The sequence below is a fragment of the Vipera ursinii genome, assembly GCF_947247035.1.
Source record: "Vipera ursinii genome assembly, chromosome: Z".
NCBI lineage: Eukaryota > Metazoa > Chordata > Lepidosauria > Squamata > Viperidae > Vipera > Vipera ursinii.
The window spans coordinates 49,762,946-49,788,458 of record NC_139517.1 but is presented as its reverse complement, the minus strand read 5'-3'; the positions used below and the strand labels follow the sequence as shown (position 1 = coordinate 49,788,458).

At 40.6% G+C, this 25,513-nt stretch overlaps 1 protein-coding gene across 1 annotated transcript; it reads right to left on the bottom strand.

Annotated features, from left to right (window-relative positions):
* Nucleotides 1–218: 218 nt before the first annotated feature.
* Nucleotides 219–25,207, bottom strand: SULT1B1 (sulfotransferase family 1B member 1). Its single transcript, XM_083376236.1, has 8 exons — nt 25,159–25,207; nt 15,303–15,449; nt 15,035–15,163; nt 11,328–11,425; nt 3,330–3,456; nt 1,890–1,987; nt 585–765; nt 219–423 (listed from the first exon to the last, which is right to left on the bottom strand). Exons 2-8 carry the CDS (start codon nt 15,445–15,447, stop codon nt 311–313), a joined length of 891 nt encoding a protein of 296 aa, XP_083232362.1. The 5' UTR covers nt 15,448–15,449; nt 25,159–25,207; the 3' UTR covers nt 219–310.
* Nucleotides 25,208–25,513: the final 306 nt, after the last annotated feature.

The following is a 25,513-nucleotide window of genomic DNA, read 5'->3' as shown; positions in this document are numbered from 1 at the left end:
ATTAATACCCTTCTGCCATTGATCAAGGTTGGCATCCTTTTTCAATATAGGTATCATTTGAAACAAAAAGAGAATGTGAAATTTTTGAAATGGTTTTCAATTTTTTGATTTCTTCGTTTTTTGTATATTGTAAATGTTTTTTTTGTCTTTGTTGGTGTATGGTGTGTTTTTAACACAAAATGTAAATAAAGATTCATTTATAAGAGAATCTGCTTCTTCTTTAAAACCAAGGACTTGTAAGAATTCAAAACATATTGAATGACATATTCTATAAGAAACTGCAGCAGCTCTGTTACAGCTCATGGGAGCCTCAGATCTCAGTTCGGAATTGCAGTGTTGTATCTGCCATTGCCTTCTTATAGTTCTCATCAAATGCCTCATTCTGAGCCACTGTAAAATGATTCTTCCAGTCTCCAGCAATTCCTAAAATGCACAATAATACAAATAAAACACATATAGAGAATGAAGTATATATACTGAAATATTGCCTCTGATCCAACATTATTAGTTGAAAATGAGTGATAAAGGAATAACAATTGTATAAATTAAAGAATTATGATCAGAGAGGTCATACAGCCTCTTACCCTTGCGCATGAACGGAGAGATACCATGATCCATTACAGCAGCTGGAGCCATCGTGTAGTTTGTCATAGGATTGTTCTTCATCATATCAAAAGATGTATGATAAACAATCTTATCTACAACTGATTCATCAAGATTCTTTCCCAAGAAATGTATGAGTTTCTTAATCTCACGCTTTGGATCCTATGGAAAATCATATTTAAATCATATGCTTGTTGATGCACATTTCCTTTCATAAAGTTATGCTGCACACATGAAAGTTCTTAGAGGATAAAATATACAGGACAGAAATCTATTGTTAACTCAGGTGCTTGACTCCCTCTCATCTCTGGGGGCTGGAGAAAAGAGAGCCTGCTGAATGATTTCACTTATGTGCTTGCTTGTGGTCACAAAGCTGAAATCCTTAAGCATGCAGCTCTTTCAATCAGCTCTCAAAGCAAAAGAGCTTCCTATTGAAGTATTTCAGCTATGTGATTGCTTGGATTGCCAAAATCTAAGCAGGATCCTTCAGCAGGCAATTCTTTCAGCCAGCCTCAATACGAGACGTACTCTTTCTGGAAGCTGGCAGCAGCTGACAACTTTTCTGGCCAGCTTCCCCAGTGACTTGTTGCAGGAATCAGCAGAGAAGATTGGAAATTTCAGTGTACTTGGCAACTGGTCTTAAGTGCAAACAGGTCCACGAGCAGCCAGATTGCAATTACATGACTATGGTGGTAGAATGGGCCACTTAGGCATGGACCTTTGGCCGCGCCTCTTTCATCCCCAACCCATCTGCCTCAATCCATTTACAGCCAGCTTTCCACCTCCACTGGCTCTTCCCCAACCATTCTCCAGAGCCAATGGGCCCCTGGCCCTCTGCTCCTCGCTCTTCTTGGAACTAAGGGGTCCCAATATTTGATTCAAGGAAGAGATTCTTAAAATATTACACATAAAATGTAAGCTTTTATCTGTAAAAGGAAATTTCCGCTATGCTATTCCTGCCCTAATATCCTCTGTGAGATCCATATGGCCCTGATCCTACTGGGCTTCAGGAAGCATTAAGTTTTATGTATGGTTCTGGTAAGCAATAGCAGTGGCTCAGTAATATGATTCCTCCCAGCACAGTTGCTCTTTAATAGTTTTCAAATTGATTTAATTCTCTTAAGCTGCCCAGAGATATTAGCTAGTGGGCTACCTTAAAACACTGATTAAATAAATACATCTATCATAACCCCCTAGAGTCAATCTGCATATAAACAAACAAACAAACAAACAAACAAACAAATAAATATTTATAAAATACTTGAAAGGTATTCTTATTCTATTACCTCTTTCATGTCTTCATAAAACAAGTATAATATGGAGTGATCATTTCTCTTATTCCACCAGTTTTTCACATGATCATGCCAGGAGCCAAAGATCATTCCTTATTAAAAAAAAAAAGAGACAAGCAGTTATAAGTTTAACTACTCTTGCAGGAGCTATGAAATCATTGTTTTAAATCACCCCTTAGCACTAGAAATATTTAGGTAAATCACATGCTTGTTAACCTCAATTCCACCTGGAATTTGCCAAGAATAATCTGGCCTATATGAAAGAATGTGTATAATGAATACTTTAAAATTTTCTAAATTGTAAATGTTTATATAATCTCACAGGTTATTTCAGCCTGCAATTATAGCTTACACTGACTTCTAATAGTATTGTACTACCACACACCTCTATGCATGCTCAGAATTATGTCAGCTTTCAGGAGAAAGATGCTAATACAATTTGGACAAGTTAGGCTTTCTATTAATTTGTGGCTGACTAAGAGTTTGTGGCTACATCAAAACTTAATAAAAACTCTGGCTGCCAAGGGTCTGATTGTGAAAATAAAGTAAAATTGTACCTCAGCTCACTATATGTTGGAGTATGAACATTCTGTTTTGGCTTTATCTATAAAGATAACAATAGGCTGAACCTAATTACTATATCTAATAGTTTGGTGTGCTGATTACAATCATCAGGCTAGAAACCAGAAGAAACCTTAAGCATGAAATTAGCTGGCCAAACATTCTCTCTTAGCCCTGAAAAGCAAGGCTAAATCTTTCCCAAAAATTGACCCTAGGAGTGAAGACTGACTTGTAAGCACAACTTCCACCCTTGTAAACAACAGCATATGAATATTGTCAAATTGTACATGTAGACAGAATAAATTCTTAAATTTTTGTATTACCATTGTTTTCTCCAAACTGCACAGTTAAAAAAGAAGTGCAAAGAACAATTAAATATTGGTTCAAATATCAGGCTTGTCTTTTCCATAATAAAGGCTACCATTCAATGTCAATGTTCAAGCAACATTTTATTATTATATAGCTACTTCTCAATTTATAATCAGTCACTTAACAACTGTTCAAAGTAATGACTGACTGCCCCATTATTACTTAAGACTTGTCTTTGTTGTCTGAATAGGTGAGGAAACTTATCCACTCCAATGTATGAAATCACATTTTTTTTCAGAATGCAGCTTTGATTACAAAAGATATAATAGATTTGAATATGATGAGACTACTTTAATCTCCTATTCTTGTGTATTTTCAACCACTATTAGACATACAATGTTATAAGATATACAACTCATATATAAGATATATAACTCATATCCCTATCTGAAAAGGAGACATTTTCTTTTTCTTACTAAAAAAAATGTCCATAATCTGATTTGGGTTTTTCTTCAGTGAGTGAGCAGCAAACACACTCAGTCTCATCACTTCCTGAAAACTTACTTCTTCCTGACATGAATTTCTCCAGGTAGTCACCCCAAGAGCCAGGATCTGGATGTAGCTTATTCATCAAGTCAAAGTGATAAAAGGAGACAGCAACATCCTTTGCATTACGAGCCATATAGATCATCTTCATTGGAACAAATAAAAAACACATAGAATGCATAAGCTACTGGTAGGTTTCACTACTGAAGAGACTAGAGTAATGAAAAACCACCTGTGATCATGGCACCTTATAAAACAGTGGTGCTCAACCAGGTAACCCCACAGAATTCCATTTGAATGTATGGAGTACTTGGGCTTGTCCAGAATCATTAAACCTTTATTTAAAAAAACATTTTAAGAAACTTGTTAATCTAAAAAAAGTGTTACCAGATTCTTCACAATTTCTAATGTAATTAGTAAATACTAAAATGAGACTGCAAATCAAAAAATATAGTGATCTTGTCTCTATATCTCTACATCTAGAATGGGCTCAAATGGAAAACTGACTTGGAAAGCAGCTGTGTGTAAGTTGAGGATTACTGTGCTACTAAAACTCTCATGTCTGTAGCAAAGAAATTTAATGGGGAAACTGGCAGTAAGTTTTAAGCTGCTCCCACTGCTTTTTTGCCTGCTCATGGTCTTTCTTATTCCTTGTGTCCATCCATCAGGGTTGGATTGTCATGGTAATCATAATTATATCTGCAAAACACTTTACAATTTTCTTTTCTCAAGACTTCTGAAGAAGGTATAATAATAAATTTTAAATTGTAAAACCATTTTCTCCTGATTTGTAACTGAGCATTGCACGCACACACATATAATCTGGATTAACAGGTAAAGGATTCAAATTCTGATTAAAGTGATTAGTACTTAATCAGTTGAATAATAATAATAATAATAATAATAATAAACCTTTATTGTCAAAGTACAACATGTGTACATTGAGATTAGCCGAGCCTCCCCCTGTCCTCTCTCCCCCCAACACACAGTGACAACAAACCCTCCATCCTACCACACTATGTGAACCAACTACACCACACACTGGCCTCCCAAGTCAATTCTACATAAGATTATGTCCCATTTAAAAGCCTAACAGCCCACGGATAAAAGCTATTTTTCAGCCTGTTGGTACGGCTGGCTATATTCCTATATCTCCTACCGGATGGTAGGAGAGTAAAGAGATACCGTCCAGGGTGTGAGTCATCCCTGCGAATCTTCCTCACTCTTCCAAGGCAACGAGCCCTGGCGATGTCATCCAGTGGTGTCAGGGGACAGCCCACAATGTCTTGTTCTGTGCTCACTACCCTCTGTAATACTTTCCTATCCGCGGCTGTCAGACCAGCATACCAAACCACAATACCATACGAGAGGACGCTCTCTATAGTAGACCGGTAAAAGAGGGTCATTAGCTGTTGTTCTACCCTGTTCTTCCGCAAGACCCTAAGAAAGTGAAGCCTCTGTTGGGCCTTTCTAGCCACCTGAGTTGTGTTAACTTTCCAGGTCAGATCTTCACAGAGGTAGACTCCCAGAAATTTAAAGGAGGAAACTCTCTCCACACAGTTCTCTATGATGTAAAGTGGGGCAGGTTCCTCCTTTTTTCTCCGGAAGTCTAACACCATCTCTTTCGTCTTGCCGATGTTTAGGTGCAAGTTGTTGTTACTACACCATATGGATAGTTTTTGTACCTCCGCCCTATATGCTGTCTCATCCCCACCTGTAATAAGACCCACCACAGTTGTATCATCTGCGAACTTGATTATCGCAGTGGATGGGTCAGATGATACACAATCATAAGTGTATAAAGAGTACAGGTAGGGGCTAAGCACACAGCCCTGTGGTGTGCCGGTGCAAAGCTTCAGGGGGGTGGACAAAGCAGAGCCGACCCTCACTGTTTGTAACCGATCCCTAAGAAAGTCTTGAATCCAATCGCAGATGGCGGGGGAGAATTTCAAGTCAGTCAGCTTCTCGATGAGAATGCTCGGCAAAATGGTGTTGAAAGCCGAGCTGTAGTCAACAAAAAGCATCCTGACGTAACTTCCAGGCTTCTCGAGATGACTTGCTACAGAGTGTAAAGCAGTAGCTATGGCATCGTCTGTCGACCTATTTCCCCTGTAGGCAAATTGATGTTTATCAAAGTCCAGTGGGAGGCATGTCCTAAGATGTTGGAGAACCAATCTTTCGAAGCATTTCATGACTACAGACATTAATGCAATAGGTCTGTAGTCATTCAGGCACTCAACTGCAGCTTTCTTGGGGACTGGGACAATGGTAGCTGCTTTCAAGCACGATGGTACACATGCCGTTTGCAAGGAGATGTTAAAAATTCTTGTCAGTACCCCTGCTAATTGATCGGCACAATTCCTGACCACTATCCCCAGCACCCCATCTAGGCCTGCGGCTTTGCTGGGATTCACAGCCTTCAATACAGCTCTCACTTGGTGTTCACACAGGGTGAACATAAACTTTCACTTTAAAGAAGTGTTATCCTTTATCTGCTTCAATTCAGGAAAAATACCACTGATTTAATCTTTTCAATCTTTTTAGATAGGTTTTCTAAGCAGACTCTGTTAGAATTCTCACCAATAATTTTTTAAAAAACCATTTCTGTTCTATATGGCAGTACCACCAAACCCAATATGTTTTATAAAGGTAAAAGGTAAAGGTTCCCCCACACATGCGTGCTAGTCGTTTCCAACTCTAGGGGTCGGTGCTCATCTCCATTTCAAAGCCGAAGAGCCAGTGCTTGTCCGAGGACGTCTCCGTGGTCATGTGGCTGGCATGACTAGACACCAAAGGCGCATGGAACAGTGTTACCTTCCCACTGTAGTGGTCCCTATTTTTCTACTTGCATTTTTTACGTGCTTTCGAACTGCTAGGTTGGCAGAAGCTGGGACGAGTAACAGGCGCTCACTCTGTTACACGGCACTCAGGATTCAACCCACCAAACTGCCGACCTTCTGATCGACAAGCTCAGCATCCTAACCCACTGAGCCACCGTGTCCCTAATATGTTTCATAGAGTACCACTAAAGAATTAGCAAAACTTTGTAGGTGGGGTATATGGAGTGTGCAATGCACTGCAATGCACTTCCCACAGCAGTTTTGGAGGACTGAATCAAAAAAGGTGAGACTGTGCCCTTGTAGACAAGGGGCCATTAAAACTATAGCTCATATCTGGTATACTGCATTTTTTGTAAGACTTACAGACTTTTTCTGAGACTTACAGACTCAATTTATAACACCTTACCTAACAAAATATCTGGGAAATACTGATCTTCTTTATGTACAACTGTATATATATATATATATATATATATATATATATATATATATATATATATATATATATATATATATATATATATATATATATATATATATATATATATATATATATATATATATATATATATATATATATATATATATATATTTGTTTTCTGAGGTTTTCGCGGGTGCCTGTATGTGGATCCTTGGTTTTTCGGGTTTTTCCCCGCGTAGAACTAAAGGTGTAGGCGCAACGTTTCGACGAAATCCCATCCGTCATCATCAGGCTAGTGGTTTCTGCTTCCTTCTTCTGGGAGAAGCATGTGGCTGTTTGTTTTTTTTTTTATATATATATATAATATTTTATTAATTTTCCAATTTTACATTTCAGTATTTAAAAAGCAATGTGGTGACTGGGTTAATCAATAATTCAATAACAAAATCTTTAGTGCAAATCTCAGGTTACAACATCAGATATTTCTTTCCTTTTTCTCTTAACATTTACTATCTCGTGTTCAAACTAGTACATTTCTAATTATATTAACTCAATAAAGACATCATTATTACATTTATCAATAAATTTTTGGCTTATACATATCTTATTTACATTCAATCTTCATAAACAATCCATATCCTGTAATTAATTTTTACATATTTTTTAACTTCTCATCAATATTCCAATTTAACCTTTGATATCCATATTTTTCAGACCTTGGGTAACCAAGATTTCCCTTATCTCACTTCATTGCAAACTATGATGTCCAAAATACACATTTTATCTATTTAAATATAATTTTCTATTTCCTAAAAGTTATCTATTTCCCACCATATTAAGTCATCTACTTAATAATACAATATCCTCTTTAATAAATCAAAACCATTATATATATTGCCTGGGTTAATCAATGTCAAACATATTCATGATAATTAATTTTCTTTTCCCTTTTAGATCTAATTTTTCAATATTAGACAAATCAAATCCTTATTTTCAACTAGTTTCCAGTTGAATATTTTAAATCTAGTAACTCCTTATGTCAAAATTCCCCTTATGTCAACATCTCCCTTTAACCCTCTAATTGGCTATATAAAATCCACTCTAATGAATCAAAACCCCATTTTTTTCAACCTTATTCTAACTTTCTTCATTTGCCAACTAGGCTTCCATATCAGCGCTTTAAAATCATCAAATAAATCTCCATTCTTATACATGTTAGATGAATTAAAAGAGACCATTTGATTGCCAGTTTTCTGGAAGGACAACCCTGTTTGTATTCTTTTAGTTGTTGCCCTGTTATTCCAGTCCCCCACGTTTGATATATTTGTCTTCAATTCAATCTATTCTTCTTTTTTCCTCAAATTTCTTCTGATTTGTATAGAAAGTCATTTCTATTTTCAGTGTTGTTACTCAGTGGCGTAGCGTGGGGGGTGCAGGGGGGGCCGGCCGCACTGGGCGCAACATCTGGGGGGGCGCACTCGGCGACGAATTCCTAATTTGCATTTAGAGGTGCAGATTGGCACACGCAACTTTCCTTTTCAATCTGGATCCTAGTTTTTGGTCTTGGGGCTTTGCATGAAGGGTGACGGTCCTTTGCTGTTCCTGCTTGGAGCACTTTAGCATTGCTCGGCGGCGCCCCAGTTGCCCCCTCCCCGCAGCGCTTCAGCGGAGGAGTTAAGCGCAGAGTTTTTGCGCCTAGAGAGGAGAAAGAGGGGCTGGGAATCCAGCTTCCTGCCCCTCCATCTCCCCTTCCTGGTCTCTCGACGCCTCTTACGCCAGGGCTGCGGAGGTTCCCCTAGCGGGGGAGGGGCGCCAGGTGGGCAAGGAGGCTCCGAGAGGGGGAGGGCAATCAGGAGGGGGGAATCCCCAGGGGGGGAAGGGGAGGAGGGATTCCTGTGGCGGGGGAGGGGCGCCAGGTGGGCAAGGATGCCGTGAGAGGGGGAGGGAATAGGAGGGGCGGGAAGGGGAGGAGGGATTCCTGGGAGAGCCAGGTGGGTTTCCCCCAGTTGCGCCCCCCTCCCCTTCCGAGTCTCCGCCTTTCCTCGTGAGTTTTTCTGCTCCGTGGGAAGAGCTGCGCCTTCGCTTCTCCTCTTCCTGGGTTGCGGCTTCCACGAACGGCTCTCCGATCCCCTTCAGATCCTTCCCCCAAGACCCCCTCCTGCCCCGCAGCCCCACCTCTTGGCGCAGCCCGGCTCCCCGCCTGGGAGATCCTGGTGTTTCCCGGAAGGTTGGGCACCCCCGTTCCCATGTTCGGAGGAAATAAAATAATTTTAGGTCAAGTGACAGGTCTGGGAGCTCTAATTGCCTCCACTTCTCTGAGATCGTTCTCAAAACAACTCAAATGCAACTGATTGATGTTGAAAGGACAGTGGGAGATCCAGGGAAGAAAGGAGGAATTTGTTTTATGACTTTTACAAGCAAAATGTTAGAACTGGATTTCCCACTTCTGTACCCACATGGCTTTTCAGTACCGTATTCTCTTGGAGGAAAAAATAAACCCAGGAGTTTCTCTTGTTGACTATCAGAGTGGGGCAGTTGACCGATACAGAAATGAGCAGGCACTGTGTAACTTACTGTAAATAAGAAGCTGTTTGAGGCTTTATAGAAGTAAAATAGAATATAGATTATTAACAAAGTGCTTTGACATTTTAACTTTGCTGTTGGTTCACCTGTTAACTACTTTGCCTCTCTATCTACCAAGTAGATTAAGGTCAAATTTGTTGTAAATAGAAGTAGAACTTCATAAATTTTGGGCCTACTTCGTAAGGGAAGGAAAGTAATATTGCTCCAATATATTTATGAATATTCAAGTGGAGGGGAATAATATATGTAAATCTGGTTTTGTCTTATTGATGCACATATTTTCCTTCTATTTGAATGTTCTGTATATCCTCCGCTGCGCCGCCCGCCTCCTGGCACGGCCTCGGGTCCCGGCGCTTCTGCTGCACGTGAGGGAGGGGATGCCGGACCTTCCCCCTTTTCCCGGGGGAGGCATGGGTGGGGGGTGCGGCGGACGCCCAGGATGCGGGGCTCCCTGAGGCAGACTCGAGTGCTAAAATCCACGGGTTAGGGGGCGCAAATTACTTGCCTTGCCCCAGGTGCTGACAACCCACGCTACGCCACTGTTGTTACTTCCTTGTCTGGGTTTTCCATCAGCTGTACTTGTTGGTCAATTGTCTTCTGTCTTAATATTTAATTGTTCCACTTCTTCTGTTATCTTCTGCATTGTTGGTTCTTTGGTTGTAGTCAAAGTTTGGCTTTGTGCATCTAAGCTGGCATCTTGATCTTTTATTTTAGGTCTCATTTTATCACAAGATGAAAGAATAGTTTCATGTATTGCTTTCAAGATGGCAAGAACTTTTTCCTGGTCTTCATCCATCTTTCACGTGTTTGTAAATAATCTTTCTAGTAAAATTTGTTTGTTAATCAATAGTCAATAAAAGTTTACATTCACAGTTCAAGAAGGCCAATTTTACTGCCAGCTGTTATAGTTTAATCTCTCACAGATGGTACCAAGGTCAGGAAAGTCTTATGTATGTTCTGGGCTATTTTTAGGAAATAACAAATACCAAGCTTCACCATAAGATGTCACTGATACCATTTAAGATTTTCTTTTCTTTTCTTTTCTTTTAAAAAAAGTCCCAAATTTTTCTAATTCTTTTTCCAGTTTTATTTCTTTTTTGTAGATAAAAACAAAAGTCTCCAGTAAAGATAGGAACATTTTTGGTCCCCAAATCTCAGAAACATATGAATCCAATTAGATTGAAATTGTTATTTTAAAGCTTTGATTTCCCTGGGTAGTCAGTCGCCACTGTTCTTAGAGGTTGAGATAGAAATTCCCTTCCCTCTCTCCTCACAGGGGGAAGATACTTCAAAAAGCTTTTACAGGAAGAAAGTACTTAGGGCAAAGAGAAGATAAGATCTCACCCATTTTCATCCGCATTGCTTTCAAAATGCTTGGTAATAAATTTGACTTCAGCTGTCAGCAGCTTAGTGATGAGCCATATTACTATGGCCGGTCTTTTCCCCGTTGGTTTGAAAAGCTGCCCCAGATCAAGTGGAAGGGCTATTGCCCTTCCGCAATCAAGCATGTGTCCTCTCCTTGCTCGTTGCCCCTAGAGGGTGACTTTTGACCTGATCCAGGGTCCCCCAGTGGGATAAAACTGGATGCTGGAGAGGAGGCTTGCCTCCATGCATCCACCAGGGCTGCGATCACAAACCAGAAGTCCTGTGTACAACTACTTTTATCAGATCAGTATGAAGAAATTTCTCTGAATATGGCCACATTTTGCTATGCTATATGTAAAATTAGACAAACTTTAGTTGCCTACTGTTAATCCACCATCAATTGCAATATTTTATTCTGTCTTTCATTTTATATTTTACTATTATTGTTTTAATGTTTTTATTTGTTGATATGGACCATAATAAAGATTGATAGACTGATGAGGTGTAAGGAAGAGGTGGAGAAATCTGTCATTTTAGCAAGACTTCCCACCTAAAGGACAAAATGACATGAAGAGTTCTGGTGTTAAGTAAGTCAAATGTGCTGGTGTATGGATTGACATTTTGACATCCCCCAAATAACATTTATTCTTGGAGAGCTACACCATCACATTCCATAAAAAGATGTAAGTAACTAGCATCTCTGATGACAGTATTTGAGGGAAATTTACTTCTAAAAGGTTTGGATTGTTTTGGATTAGACACCCTCCAGACCCTTTCACAATGTATCATGCTGACAAATGTATTTACCTTGCAGCCTTTGTCCCAGAAAGACTTGGGAAGTAGGTTTACTGGAAGGTGGGTCTTCACCACGCGAGGAGAAGGTATATGAGTTAACTGTTCTGTGCCTTGCAAGCAAAACAATGAAAGATGGTAAGGAATATCATATAGACACTGCTGATATAGAAGATAATTGGAAATGTAGGAGGCACCCTACATTTGGTAGGGGTCTTCAAGTCAGTGCTGAGTCTTGACACTATTTAGTACTAATCTAAGTATTTAAAAAAGAGACTAAAAGATCACTTATAAACTTTGAAAAATATAATGTGACTAAAAGGATCATTAAAAGTTGAATGATTATTGATTTTTCATCATTACCATCATTTGGTTCCTTTCACATGAAGTGCATAAGGCAGCTTCCTCCAATGAACTCCGTCTGCGGCAGCAACTTTGGCATCTTCCCATTTGATACTGATTTTTACAAAACTAATAATTGAACTCTACAATCCACCTAGGGAATTGTCTTTGAACATCGGTTTCATGTTTACCGTTGGATAGACTTTGATAAAAGCAGTATTTAAGACCAGTTCCCACCCAGCTTTAGGAACCTTCGCCAAATTGATCAACAGATATTCCTAATACATTGTATTCAGTGTTGCCTAATGTTTCCCAACTATTGGAGAGTTTGTGAGAAACCTGGCCTATCTATAGGCCTATTTATCTGCTAAACTCCTCTCCAAACAAGTTAATAACTTCTGGAGAAGTCTTGTGAGCAGTAGAAGATATAAACACTGAACTACTTGCAGGGTATTCATTCTTCTGTGTTTGTCAAAGGAGTGTCTACTTCAGGTGGTCATATATATGTGGCTTGTCATGCTGCTTCTGTTACTCTCCCCAAGCATTTCTGAAAAAATTAGTAAATTCGCTGTTGCCACCACACCAAAAGATGCACTGTCAAACATCTTCAACATCTTTCAGGTCCACTGGTGCCAGCTTAGTTGGCCTTAGTGGTCTGTGAGGATTTTAAATTTATCAATGTGGGCTTTTCTCCTCTAAATGTGCAGTGCTGCTCTATGTTATCTGTAAAGCACCCAAAAGCAAACAATGGGCAATGTAGAAATTTGATAAATAAATAAAATCAATTATCAGGTTTTTCAATTCTCTGATGTTGCACATAGCATGCCTAATCTGGAACCAGCACCCATTGGTAAACCATCTTAGGAATGATCATGGGCAAATGAGGAATTTGGATGTAGCCTAAATATTAAAAGAGAGAGAGAGAATGTTAATCAAATGTTTGCCTTATCCAATGCTTTTGTTAAAATAACAAAAGTAGCATCTCACCACTACAGTGAACTTCTGTCCCCTTCGTGTTTGTGTAACATCGTGATGCATGCACAAGCTTACATTGCATGTATTCTTTGTCCTAGTGGTGGGATTTAGCCAATTGGCATCAGTTTGGCAGAACTAGTAGCTAATGTTTTGTTGCCCAGGCTCAGAATGGACTTCTGGAAGCGGCATCCACACAGAGAACTGGTTGTTTACATATCTGAATCCCACCACTGCTTTGTCCTCCCTTAATCCTCCTCTGAACTTTGAGATTTGTCTGCATGGTATTTGTTTTCCTTTTCTTTCTTTTTTATTTCCACTATTCATCCAGTGGACTCAAAAACGTCTTTTGAAAAATGGCTTCAAAATACTATATTTTGTTTTGTGTACTGTAATGTTTCTTTTTTGTAGTGATGTGTGTGTACTTGTGTGTGTGTGTGTGTGTGTGTGTGTGTGTGTATAAGACCACTTGATAGTTATTTTTCCTAGGTACTATTAGTCACAGCTCAGACCAGAGGAGAGGGGAAAAAAGAGATCTATAACTTTTAATTAGCAAAATATCCTTTACTAAGATGCTGGATCAATGCAGCTATTATTATGGTTTGATTCCCCATAGTCATCAAGTAAGTCTTGAAGGAGATGGGTCCAATAGTAATGCTAGAAAACTGGATTCATTTTTTTTCATTTAATTGGTTTTTTAAAATTTGATATTAATATGAGAAACATAGTATTCTGTTTTAATATGGGTTAGCATATTAATTAATTAGCATAGTGATTTCCCCATTTATTGAATGGCTTTTTGATCTTATTTTTCTTTGGATTTTTTTAGCCATATGATGCTCTACAAACTGTTCTTTTAATGGCTTAGGTCAGGGGTCGGCAACCTAAAAAAGAAAAAGAGCCACTGGGAACCGGTTCCATCACAAATTAAAAAAAGAGGGAGCTGCGTGTGTGTGTCCATGCACGCGCATGCGCAAAAAGGTTTTTTGCGCATGCGCGGACGCACGCGGCTGCCATTTTTTAAAAAATGAGATGGAACCGGTTCCCGGTTGCCCGATGGCGACGGCCCGTCTGCAAAGCTGCCGCTTTCGGCAGCTTAGCAGACGGGCCGCGGCAGCTTCCTCAAAAAGCGGCGCCCCTGCCCATTCCGAGAGGTGCGCGCGCACCTCTCCGAACGACCGGAGGTGCGCGCGTACCTCCGCGCAAATGGGCAGCGGTGCCGCTCTTTCAGGAAGCCCGCCGCGGCCCGTCTGTGAAGCTGCCGAAAGCGGCAGCTTAGCAGACGGGCCGCGGCAGCTTCCGCAAAGAGCGGCGCCCCTGCCCATTCCGAGAGGTGCGCGCGCACCTCTCCGAACGACCGGAGGTGCGCGTGCACCTCCCCAAACCTTTGGGGAGGTGCGCGCGTACCTCCGTGCGAAGGGGCAGCGGCGCCGCTCTTTGAGGAAGCTGCCGAAAGCGGCAGCTTCCTGAAAGAGCGGCACCGCTGCCCGTTCGCGCGGAGGTACGTGCGCACCTCCCCAAAGGTTTGGGGAGGTGCACGCGCACCTCCGGTCGTTCGGAGAGGTGCGCGCGCACCTCTCGGAATGGGCAGGGGCGCCGCTCTTTGCGGAAGCTGCCGCGGCCCGTCTGCTAAGCTGCCGCTTTCGGCAGCTTCACAGACTGGCCGCGGCAGGCTTCCTGAAAGAGCGGCACCGCTGCCCATTCGCGCGGAGGTACGCGCGCACCTCCGGTCGTTCGGAGAGGTGCGCGCGCACCTCTCGGAATGGGCAGGGGCGCCGCTCTTTGCGGAAGCTGCCGCGGCCCGTCTGCTAAGCTCCCGCTTTCGGCAGCTTCACAGACGGGCCGCGGTGGGCTTCCTGAAAGAGCGGCACTGCTGCCCATTCGCGCGGAGGTACGCGCGCACCTCTCCAAAGGTTTGGGGAGGTGCGCGCGCACCTCCGCCCATTCGGGGAGGTGCGCGTGCACCTCTCCAAACGGGCGGTGCCACCCTCCATTTGGAGAGGTGCGCGCGCACCACTGCCCGTTGGAAGAGGTGCGCGCGCACCGGGCGGCTGGGAGCCGCAGGTTGCCGACCTGTGGCTTAGGTCCTGAAGCAACACATCTATTTGGATAGCTATGTCACACTTATTCCATGCGATGCAACCTTCTCCTTCTCTTACTTATATTAACAGACTATGAACAACTTTCTGGCTAATTTTTTCATGTTGTTCTCCTAGTTCAGACCGTAAATGAACCCTCCTCCAAAAATACGTATTTTGCATATTTCCACTCCTCACAACATAAATCTTTTTATTCATTCCAGGAGAGTAAAATAAAGGAAGGCAGAATTTGACTTGCCAGATGCACCTCTTGATCTTTTCTACCCTGTGTCTCTAAAGTACACATTAATAAGTGGGATCAAAGCTTACCTGCCGGCATCTTCCCTGGGACAACAAATTCTAACATAGGCACTTTATTGAAAATAGCATCTCTTTTGCATTTATCAAGATCACCATTATTCAGAATCATATCCACAATTTCACTTATCCACGTTGTACCTGGAAACAAACAGCCCATTAAGTTTGCCAGAAGTTGTATTGCAATCTGCGTTCCAAGAAAAAAAACCTTCATAAAATGAAGGCTTCATGAAAAGGTGACAAACCATTAGGTTCCCCTTTTCTAATACTGAATACTCACCAGATTTGGGATATGTGGCTATCACAATATCATCTGGCCTACTCTGGAAATTTTCAATTCTATCCCAGTCAAAGGAGAATGCATAGACCATAGGAATTCCATGGACCATCTGGCAGTCCTGACGAAGATAATCTTGGGTAGCCATATCTGGAGTAACGTCAAGCAATATAATCAGAAAAAATAAATGGAACATGTGCAAGACTATCCATTCCTTATCAAACATTTTGCTAAATAAGCTGGGAAGCCTAGTTTAATCAATTTAAACTTTCACCATCATGCCAAATAAAGGACTAATTTTATATTTTAACTTTCTGACTAGATATTTTAAGGGTGTCTTCCTACTAACATTTCATTTTAGGGTTTTTAAAAATATGTTTTCTATTCTATTCCATATTTGTTTAAAAAAAACCAGCAATATTGTTTAGCTCTGGACAGTAATTATATAATTAGAAATACACCTTGTACTATATATTCCTTTTCAAACTTGGAAACTTGGAAACTGTCCTATCTGTAAACAAATCATATAATCTACAAGGACAGATTATTTATCTAGGGTCTGTAATCTGTGCTCTTCAGGCAGAAATTAGGTGTCCAGTTCAGCCCTTCTACCCTATTGAGCCTCCATGCTATCAGCCCCCTCTACCACAAAGATCCTGCAGGAGAAGGGCAGTGTGGACAACCGTGGGATCTGGCAGGGTGAGATCTGTGAACCAGATCTCAGGTGTCTTCCAGGTGCTACTGCCAGTAGGGACAAGAAGCGTATTTCTAAAATAATTAAGAATGCCATCAAGGACTGTGATGTGGAGTCTATTGTACATCTTGGCACTAATGATCTGTCCCAAAAGATGCACTCTCTGTGCAGAACGATTTCCAGAGCTTGGGGCAGGAACTTAGCAGAATAGGCTGTAGGCTTACTTTTTCAGAGGTTTTACCAGTGTATAAGGAGCAAAATGGAAAAGGCCAGCGTATAGCAGAATTTAATATGTGGCTAAAGGAGTGGTGTAAAGGAGAAGGCTTTGGTTATATTAGTCATGATGTCTGTAGCTGGTCCAATGAAAAAATGTATAAAAGAGATGGTCTGCATCCATCCAAGAAAGGGACTGAGTTACTTGGCAATAAAATCACAGCTTTCTTGGAGGAACATTTAAACTAAATAATGGGGATAGTGAGTTAATTGATACAGAACATCACTGTCCCCGGCAATCTAAGAAAATAGGGGAAGCCAGGCACCACACAAGTTATGCAGCAAGTAAACACAGGGTCAGTCATAAAGGACTCAAATGTCTATACACCAATGCACAGAGTATGAACAGTAAGCAGGGTGAACTAGAAATTCAGGTAAATGAGGGCAGATACGATATTGTTGCCATGATGGAAACATGGTGGGACGAAACCTACAAATGGAACACACAGCTAGAGGGATTTAAACTACCGGTATTTAAAAGAAACAGACTAAACAAAAGAGGAGGAGGAGTTGCTCTATATATAAGAAATAACTTTATCTCTACAGAAATAGAGCACAACAATGATGAAAACTGTAAACTTGAAAGCATTTGGGTCAATATAAAAGGGGGGGAAATGACATTGCCATAGGTGTATACTATAGGCCTCCCAACCAAGCAGAGGAAATAGATGAACTTTTTGCTAGTCAGCTAACTAAGATATGTAAGAAGCACATCACAATAGTAATGGGGGACTTTAATTACCCTGATATCAACTGGGAGACAAACTCTGCACCAAGTGGAAGATCAAACAGATTCCTGTCAAACCTAGCAGACAACTTTCTCTCCCAAAAAGTAGAGAAGGGAACTAGGGGATTAGCCATATTGGATTTAATTCTCACAAACAGAGATGAAATGATAGAAGGTGTCGAAGCCACAGGAACCTTGGGGGGAAGTGATCATGCAATATTGGAATTCAACATTCTGGAGGCACAAGCAATAGAACACAGCCAAACTGGAGTCTTGGACTTTAAAAGAGCTAATTTCAATAAACTTAGAGAGACCATGGGAAGAATTCCATGGATGAGAATCCTAAAGGGGAAAACAACTCAAGAAGCTTGGGAAATTTTGAAAAGTGAGATAATAAAGGCCCAGTCTAGTACAATACCAACAAAGAAGAAAAATAACAGCTCTCAAAAGAAACCAGCATGGCTGCATAAAGAACTCTCTGATAAATTGAAAGATAAAAAGGACAAGTATAAGAATTGAAAAGAGGGGCACATAACTAAGTCAGAATATCAGTAAATAGCCCGTGCCTGCAAAGATGAAGTGAGGAAAGCTAAGGCTCAAAATGAACTAAGGCTTGCGACCAAAGTCAATAATAACAAAAAATGCTTCTTTCAACATATAAAAAACAAGAAAAAAGTTAAGGAAATGATTGGTCCATTAGTGGGGGAAAGTGGCAAGAAGGTGACAAGCAATAGGGAGAAAGCAGAACTATTTAATTCGTTTTTTGCATCTGTCTTTACACAAAGGGAAAAAACAGTCCAACCTACCGAAACCAGTGCCATGAAAAACAGAATAGAAACGCAAATTAAGATAGGCAAGAAAATGGTAAGTGAGCACCTGTCCAGCCTAGACGAGTTCAAATCACCAGGACCACATGGATTACACCCCAAGGTTCTCAAGGAACTGGCAGACGTGATCTCAGAACCACTGAACTATATTTTTCAAAGATCCTGGAACACTGGGGAACTACCAGAGGACTGGAAGAGAGCTGATGTAGTTCCCATCTTCAAAAAAGGAAAAAAAAATAGATCCAGGAAACTACAGACCTATCAACCTGACCTCAATACCTGGGAAGATTCTGGAAAAGATAATCAAACAACAAATCAGCGAACACCTTGATGCAAACAAAGTCATCACTAAAAGTCAACATGGGTTTGTCAAAAACAGATCATGCCAGACAAATCTTATTACATTCTTTGACCAAGTGACAAAACTAGTGGACCAGAGGAATGCTGTAGATATAATTTACTTGGACTTCAGTAAGGCATTTGATAAAGTAGATCACAACCTACTACTTGATAAGATAGAAAAATGTGGGTTAGATAGCATTACCACCAGATGGATTCGTAGCTGGCTGACAGGCCGTACTCAGCGTGTGGTCCTCAATGGAACCGCATCTACATGGAAGGAAGTGTGTAGTGGGGTGCCTCAGGGCTCTGTTCTGGGCACAGTGCTCTTCAATATCTTTATTAATGATTTGGATGAGGGGATAGATGGGGAACTCATCAAATTTGCAGACGACACCAAGCTGGCAGGAATAGCCAATACTCCAGAAGATAGGCTTAAGATACAGAAGGATCTGGACAGACTCGAACACTGGGCACTATCTAACAAAATGAAATTCAATGGTGAAAAAAGTAAGGTTCTACATTTAGGCAGGAAAAATCAAATGCATAGGTATAGTATAGGTTGTACCTTGCTCAATAGTAGTAACTGTGAGAGAGATCTCAGAGTCCTAGTGGACAATCACTTAAATATGAACCAGCAGTGTGCTGCAGCTGCCAAAAAATCCAACACAGTGCTAGGCTGCATTAACAGAGGGATAGAATCAAGATCAAGTGAAGTACTAATACCACTTTACAATGCTTTGGTAAGGCCACACCTGGAATACTGCATCCAGTTTTGGTCACCACGATGTAAAAAAGATGTCGAGACTCTAGAAGGGGTACAGAGAAGAGCAACAAAGATGATTAGGGGGCTGGAGGCTAAAACATATAGGGAACGGTTGCTGGAATTGGATATGTGTAGTTTAATGAAGAGAAGGGTGAGGGGTGACATGATAGCAGTGTTCCAATATCTCAGGGGCTACCACAAAGAAGAGGGAGTCAAGCTATTCTCCAAAGCACCTGAAAGCAGGACAAGAAGCAACGAATGGAAACTAGTCAAGGAGAGAAGCAACCTAGAACTAAAGAGAAACTTCCTGACAGTTAGAACAATTAACCAGTGGAACAACCTGCCTCCAGAGGTGGTGAATGCTCCAACACTGGAAGTTTTTAAGAAGAGACTGGACAGCCATTTGCCTGAAATGGTATAAGGTTTCCTGCCTGAGCAGGGGTTGGACTAGATGACCTCCAAGGTCCCTTCCAACTTTATTATTATTATTATTATTATTATTATTATTATTATTATTATTATTATTATTATTATTATTAATATATTTCTTTAATATCCAAAAGAGATGTTGCCAGCACATTCAAAGATACTTTCTCTTGCAATATCCCATCTGACTTCTTTATTTAAAGATTCTTTCAATTTAAAAACAATTGAATGAAAAATTAAACAGCATCTAGCTTGTCATATAAATCCTACTGGCATTCTTATAAAATAAAAATTATGGTTGGGATAGTATAAATTATACTTGGAGTGAGTTCATGAGTTTCTTCTGATAAATGTTTGCTTGGTGATTGCCCTCATGGAACCAATGCTTATGAGCTATCACTGTGAGACCACCTATGACATGACTTTAACATTTGAATTATGTCCATCAGAAGATATCCAACAACCTTCTAGAGAAAAATGGGGACCTGCAATGATGTGCCAGGAAAAAATCTAGCAGAAATTCCAGCTCACTAATGCAGCCATTAGTGAAAGCAAGGATCTAAACTGCATAGACCCAATGGACAGCAATGTGAAATGACTTGCTTGAGGTGGAAAAAAATGAAACTTTGATATTGGGTTTTGCTGATTAGACAGATGGTTGTTATAGAATGGCTAGTATGTATTATTATGTAAAAGTAAAAAGTGTATGTTACAGGTAAGCCCTGAGTTACGAGTGTTCCCTTAATGAACATTCGAAGTTATGCGATAAGCAAACCCTAGTGTTTACAAAAAAAGTCCCAAAATTACCCATGTTGCCACACCATGGCAGTCGTTCACCCTTATGATCAACTGCAGTGGGACTGCAACATTCACCCTGGGTATTCCCTCCCCCACCCCGGATCTCCCTAGGCACTAGGCCTGTGTATACTCACCTTCACTTTCATGGCTGTTTTGCTGCTTCCTTCAGTGCATTCACAAAGAATGGAGGCCTAAAGTAACACAATATCATGCAAGATCGATGGTGAGATCTCACACTACTGATCTCACATGATCTCATGGTAGTTTAGGCCTCTGTTCTTTGCAAAAGAGAATGGAATGGAAGCCGGGTAAGAACAGGTCTCCAAAGGCCTCCATTCTGGGCCTTGGAGACCTGGAGGAGGACTCTTGAGGCCCAGAACAGGCCTCCGGAGGTCCACTGAAGCAGCTACTGGTGTCTTTTCCAGGTGACAGCTGCCTGGAAAAGGACTCTGACGCCCGGATTGGGCCTCCAGAGCTCCCTTTAAGCTTCCCCTGGCATCATTTCCAGGTGGCAGCAGCCCAGAAAAGGCCTCCAATGCCCAGATAGGCCTTTGGAGCCCCGCTGAAGTGTCCCCTGGTGTCATTTGCAGGTGACAGCAGCCCATAAGAGGCCTCCAATGCCTGGAAATAACACTGGGGGAGGCTTCAGCAGGGCTCTGGAGGCCCGATCCGGGCATTGGAGGCCTTTTCCATGCTGTTATAGCCCAGAAAGGATGCTAGGGGATGTTTCAGCGGGCCTCTGGAGGCCCAGAACATAGGCTGTGGATGGCGGCCACATGCTTCTGGAGATCCATTGTGGGCCTTGGAGGCCTCCCTCTGCTCTTGCCGAAAGAAGAGAAAGAAACAGAGAGGTTGGAGAGGAGACAGATCTTCACAAGGTAAGTGATCTAGCACAACAGGATGGGGGGGGAATTGTGGGTCCGCAGGGAAGGGAGCAGCATAAGGTATTTCAGTAGGTCGGGGGAGGCCTTGGATAGTCTGAAGATGGCCTTTTCCATAACTAGGCCCCCCCCTGGCCTTCCCCACCTTGAGATATCTCATGTTCACTTAATGAGCTGCGCATTCACCCACACATTAAATTAGCAAATGTGTGGGTGAAAACTTGAAGTGAATCGTGTTCAAGATATGCGATTCACTCCTACAAATCCTCGAGTTACGAATGGAATGGGCAGGCTATATTCATCATTCGTAACTCGAGGGCTACCTCTATTACCTTATTCTACTGCCCCAAAAACAATTTGAGGCTTTTCTTTTTTAAAATTCTGTTTACACTTTTTCCCTCTTTCTCCTTTCCTCCCTTATTTTTCCATTATTTTCATTTTTCTTTGTATTTCTGTATTTTTTTATTTTGATAAACTAATAGATACAAAGCAATGAGTCAGAGTAAACTGTAACCCATCAAACAGGAGATGGCCAGATTGAAAATGAACCCCTTTGGTGCTTATCAGTTACACTAGATAGACTTCAGCTATTTCCAATCTGAGAAATTCACTATTTATTATTCAGGACATGACACCAAGAAGCCTGGAGTAGCATTTATAAAGAAACTTGTCCAAGCAGTTGAAAGTTTAATGATGGTTAATGATCACATTCTAACTATTCAAATCTGTGCCAAACCCTCAAAATCACAGTTATTCAAGTCTATGCCCCAATGATTTATGCAATGGAGCTCAAAATAGAAATAGAAAATTGAAATAGTTTCTATCCCAGCATTAAAAATATTTTGAAGCAAGAGCCCCCAAAATACATTGTATACATTCTAGGTGATTTCAGTACAAACGTTGACAGCCAAGCAAAAATAGTAACTTTGGACACAGGGAGAAGAATGATTCAGGGAATCTTTTGGTTCAATTCTGACATGAAGATAAAAAAATTGGTTGGAAGAAATATTACTACAAAAACTTGATTTAAAACCAGAAACCTTCTTGTTAGGGATTATTAATTATAAACTCAGCAAAGCATCTTTCTACTTATTAGTGCATATTTTAACCGCAGCAAGATTGGCATATGCTCAAAAATGGAAAAGAAAGTAAACACCCACTGAAGAAGAAATAATAGATAAAATTTTATCCTGCGCCAAAATGGACAGGTTAATCCTAGAGATCAAAAATAAGGCTGAAACCATTATGATATTTGGCAAAATTTGTACAGTTGGTTAGAGATAAGGAGGATCGCTGAGATGACTATTGTTTGATTAGTTGATAATGTAAGGATTTCTTATTAGCACCTATATCAGGACACAACTGAAAGACATGTAAATAGAACGGTGACGATTGAAAGACAGTTTACTAAAAAATTTACAGATGCTATATGTACAGTTTGTTATACTCTGTCCTGTCATAGAATGTATTTTAACTTTTTGTTATTTCTTTCTGTAACAATAAGGTAATACTAATAGTAATGTTGTAGCTAGGGAAGTTCAATCACGTCCACTTTTATTTTTAAATGTACATTTAATAAAATTTTCTTAAAAAAGAGATACTTTTATTAGAACACCTGCAGTAATAGAATCTTGCAAGTCTGAATGTGCTTCCCTCCCTTCCTCTTTTAACTTCATGTGAACTGGGTAGGGCTATCTGAGGTGTTTTGGGCTCAAGTGTCATTTATCTGAATTGTTGCTTTGATAATGGATCTTTCTTCTGACTTTCAGGGTCATCCTCTATAATTATAATAATCAAAATATGTTTTGACATTCTGGTTTAGGGAAGTGTATTTAAATACTAGAGAATATCTGTAGTTTGATATCATGATCAAGATATTAGGCTAGAAACTGGGGGACCATTGTGGAAAGTCAGCCCCACGCCCAGAGAAGGAAATATTTAAAAGGGCAGAATATTATATTTCCCCAAAGGATCTTAAAAGCAGAAACCAACCCCTCCCCACAAGTCCTTCTGCCCCATACAGAAACAAGGTCTTCAGAAATGCAGATGTGATAATCTTGTCAGAAAGAATGGAGTCAGGAAATTGAGATTAGGAAGAAAGATCCCTAGAATCAACAATCCCTCACACCAAAAAATCCAAGAGTCACCAGCCACAGCCCCAGGGAAGCAGGATATGACCTTTGGGACATAATAGGATTAACCCACCACCATCAGAATACCAGGAAGGCACACTCAGACTCAGGTCAAAGTTCATGCCACAGGAACAACTCCAAACAAAAGCCCAAGAAGGTATAAAAACCCACCACTCCCTACAATATGTGGTGTTTCTCAAAGAGCCATCTTTCTGTGTGGCTCTCCTCTTCAATAAACTGCAACCTTCTTTCTAAAGCAGTCTCCCTTTTGATTATTCCCAGCTTGGACTGGATCCTGATGAAGATTTTTCTTTCAACACCATGAATGCTAGTTCTGCCTTAGGCATGAAACCAGCTGGGTGATGTTAAACCAATAACAGTCTCTCAGCCCTAGGAACCAGACATTGGCAACCTCTGAAAACTTTGTCAAGAAATTTCAGGGAATTGTCCAGTGCATGTGGGCAGGATTACTTGGCTTTGCTCAATCATTATCTTGAACCACAAATCAGCCAATCATATTTTAACCTGTGTGCTATGCAAAGTCTGTGATTGTTAGTTTATAGTTTGATACATCATCTCCATAAAGTCAGGTTAACCAAATAGACTATGGTTAAGTTCTTGATCATCTTTTTAACATACTCTGATGGCCATGTTTTCAAAAACAGCAGTGTAACAACAAAATTACCAATTCATGCAAGATCTTTGAAGCAGAAAACTTTGCAGACTGAATAAATAAATTACACTTCTCATATAAGTACACTGTTTTGCTTATGGGTGAAGAATTTTTTGAAGTTGATCACTATTCTTCCACAAATAAAATCAAGCTGAGCATGTATTTCAGTATTCTTTGTTCTATATGTGTCAGAATCCATTTATATCACATTCATAAATGTATTTTTAAAACATTATCCCCCCCCATTATGGATTCTGCCATCTCCCAAGGAAGGAGGAGCATATGTGGATTCAGCCTGCCTTATATTATTTCAAAGACCAAGGAAACCTTTTGATCTAGGGGGATCAAAAGAGAAGGGGAGAGGAAGAAGGCAATAACCATAAAGATTCAAAGTTCCTTTTTTTTCTTTCCCATGAAAGGGTTGACATGAAGTAGAAGGATGGGGGCTGACCAAATGGGGTTGAGGGAAGGGGGGTTGAACTGGGTACCCTTTATAAAATTTCAATTTGTAAAATAATACTAAGTCCTGTCTTGTATTCCCACAACCAAGCATGTCCTAGTAAAGATTCCTTTTGGACTAGAACTGACTCCAAGAGTTTTTGTCTTCCTAAGACGTGGTTTGGGGTGGGTCCTGACAATATGACAACTTATATGTTCTTTGGTTTTTTACTCAGATTGGTGAAACCACAATTACAGGTATGTCTTGTTCCATAAACCATAATTTAAACATTCAAAACAATGTGTAAACCCATTTAAGTTACTTAAATAAATTAGGAAGTGGGGTTGTAAACTCATGCCAAGAAGACTCTCCTCTATAGCTTTTCAGAAGCTGGATCCCCTAACCCTTATTTTAAACACCTCACAGCTGACTGGATTCCAAATTTAATTCAAAAATATTTTACAAGCCACAATAATGAGATTCACACACCAAACAAGCTATAAAATATTAACTTTGTTCTGGACTTTGCCTTAGCACACTGCTTGAGGATTGCCACAAATCCCCCTCTTCCATTACAGAGCAGCAGGTCAAGGTGATAGCCCCATTCACCACAAACCACTCTAAAGGAATTGCAGCAGAAATAATTTCAAACAGGCCCACATTAGATTGTACCACAGAGTTCACGTACTAAAGATATAAACCCTGGCTGCTGATTTTTCCTCTCTGTTTTCTGAAAGGGGGACTGGGGGAGGAGGGGGGAATTATTATTTTCTGCTCTCAAATCAAGAAAGAAGCCTGAAGATTTGGCTAAGAATTGCAATACACAGGCCCAAAGTTTCTGAAAGCTGTTTTATTTGCACTGAGAATTAGAAAGAAAGCCTTACCTTTAATTTTGTAGCCCAAACTGACGACCTTCAACAAGGCAGTGTGATTTCCTTTCCAGAACTACACACTGGGAAGGAAGTGCAGAGGGTTTTAGCCAGCCAGAGGCCTCGAGAAACACAGCCAAGGAAGCCAAAGGTCCCCATTGCCTAATCTCTGTGTGCAAAATAGGTGGAGCTGGGAAAGCTAATTGAGAGGAGCAGAACTGAATGATTCGGTTTTTCTTCTAGAAGAAAAGATTAAGAGGGTTTAAAAAAACAGGGAACATAAATGGTATGGTGCCTTCAGTTGCTGAGCTTTACTTTATTTTTCTGCCCAATCATTCCCACAGAACTTTAGAAGCTGGCAAAGCTAATG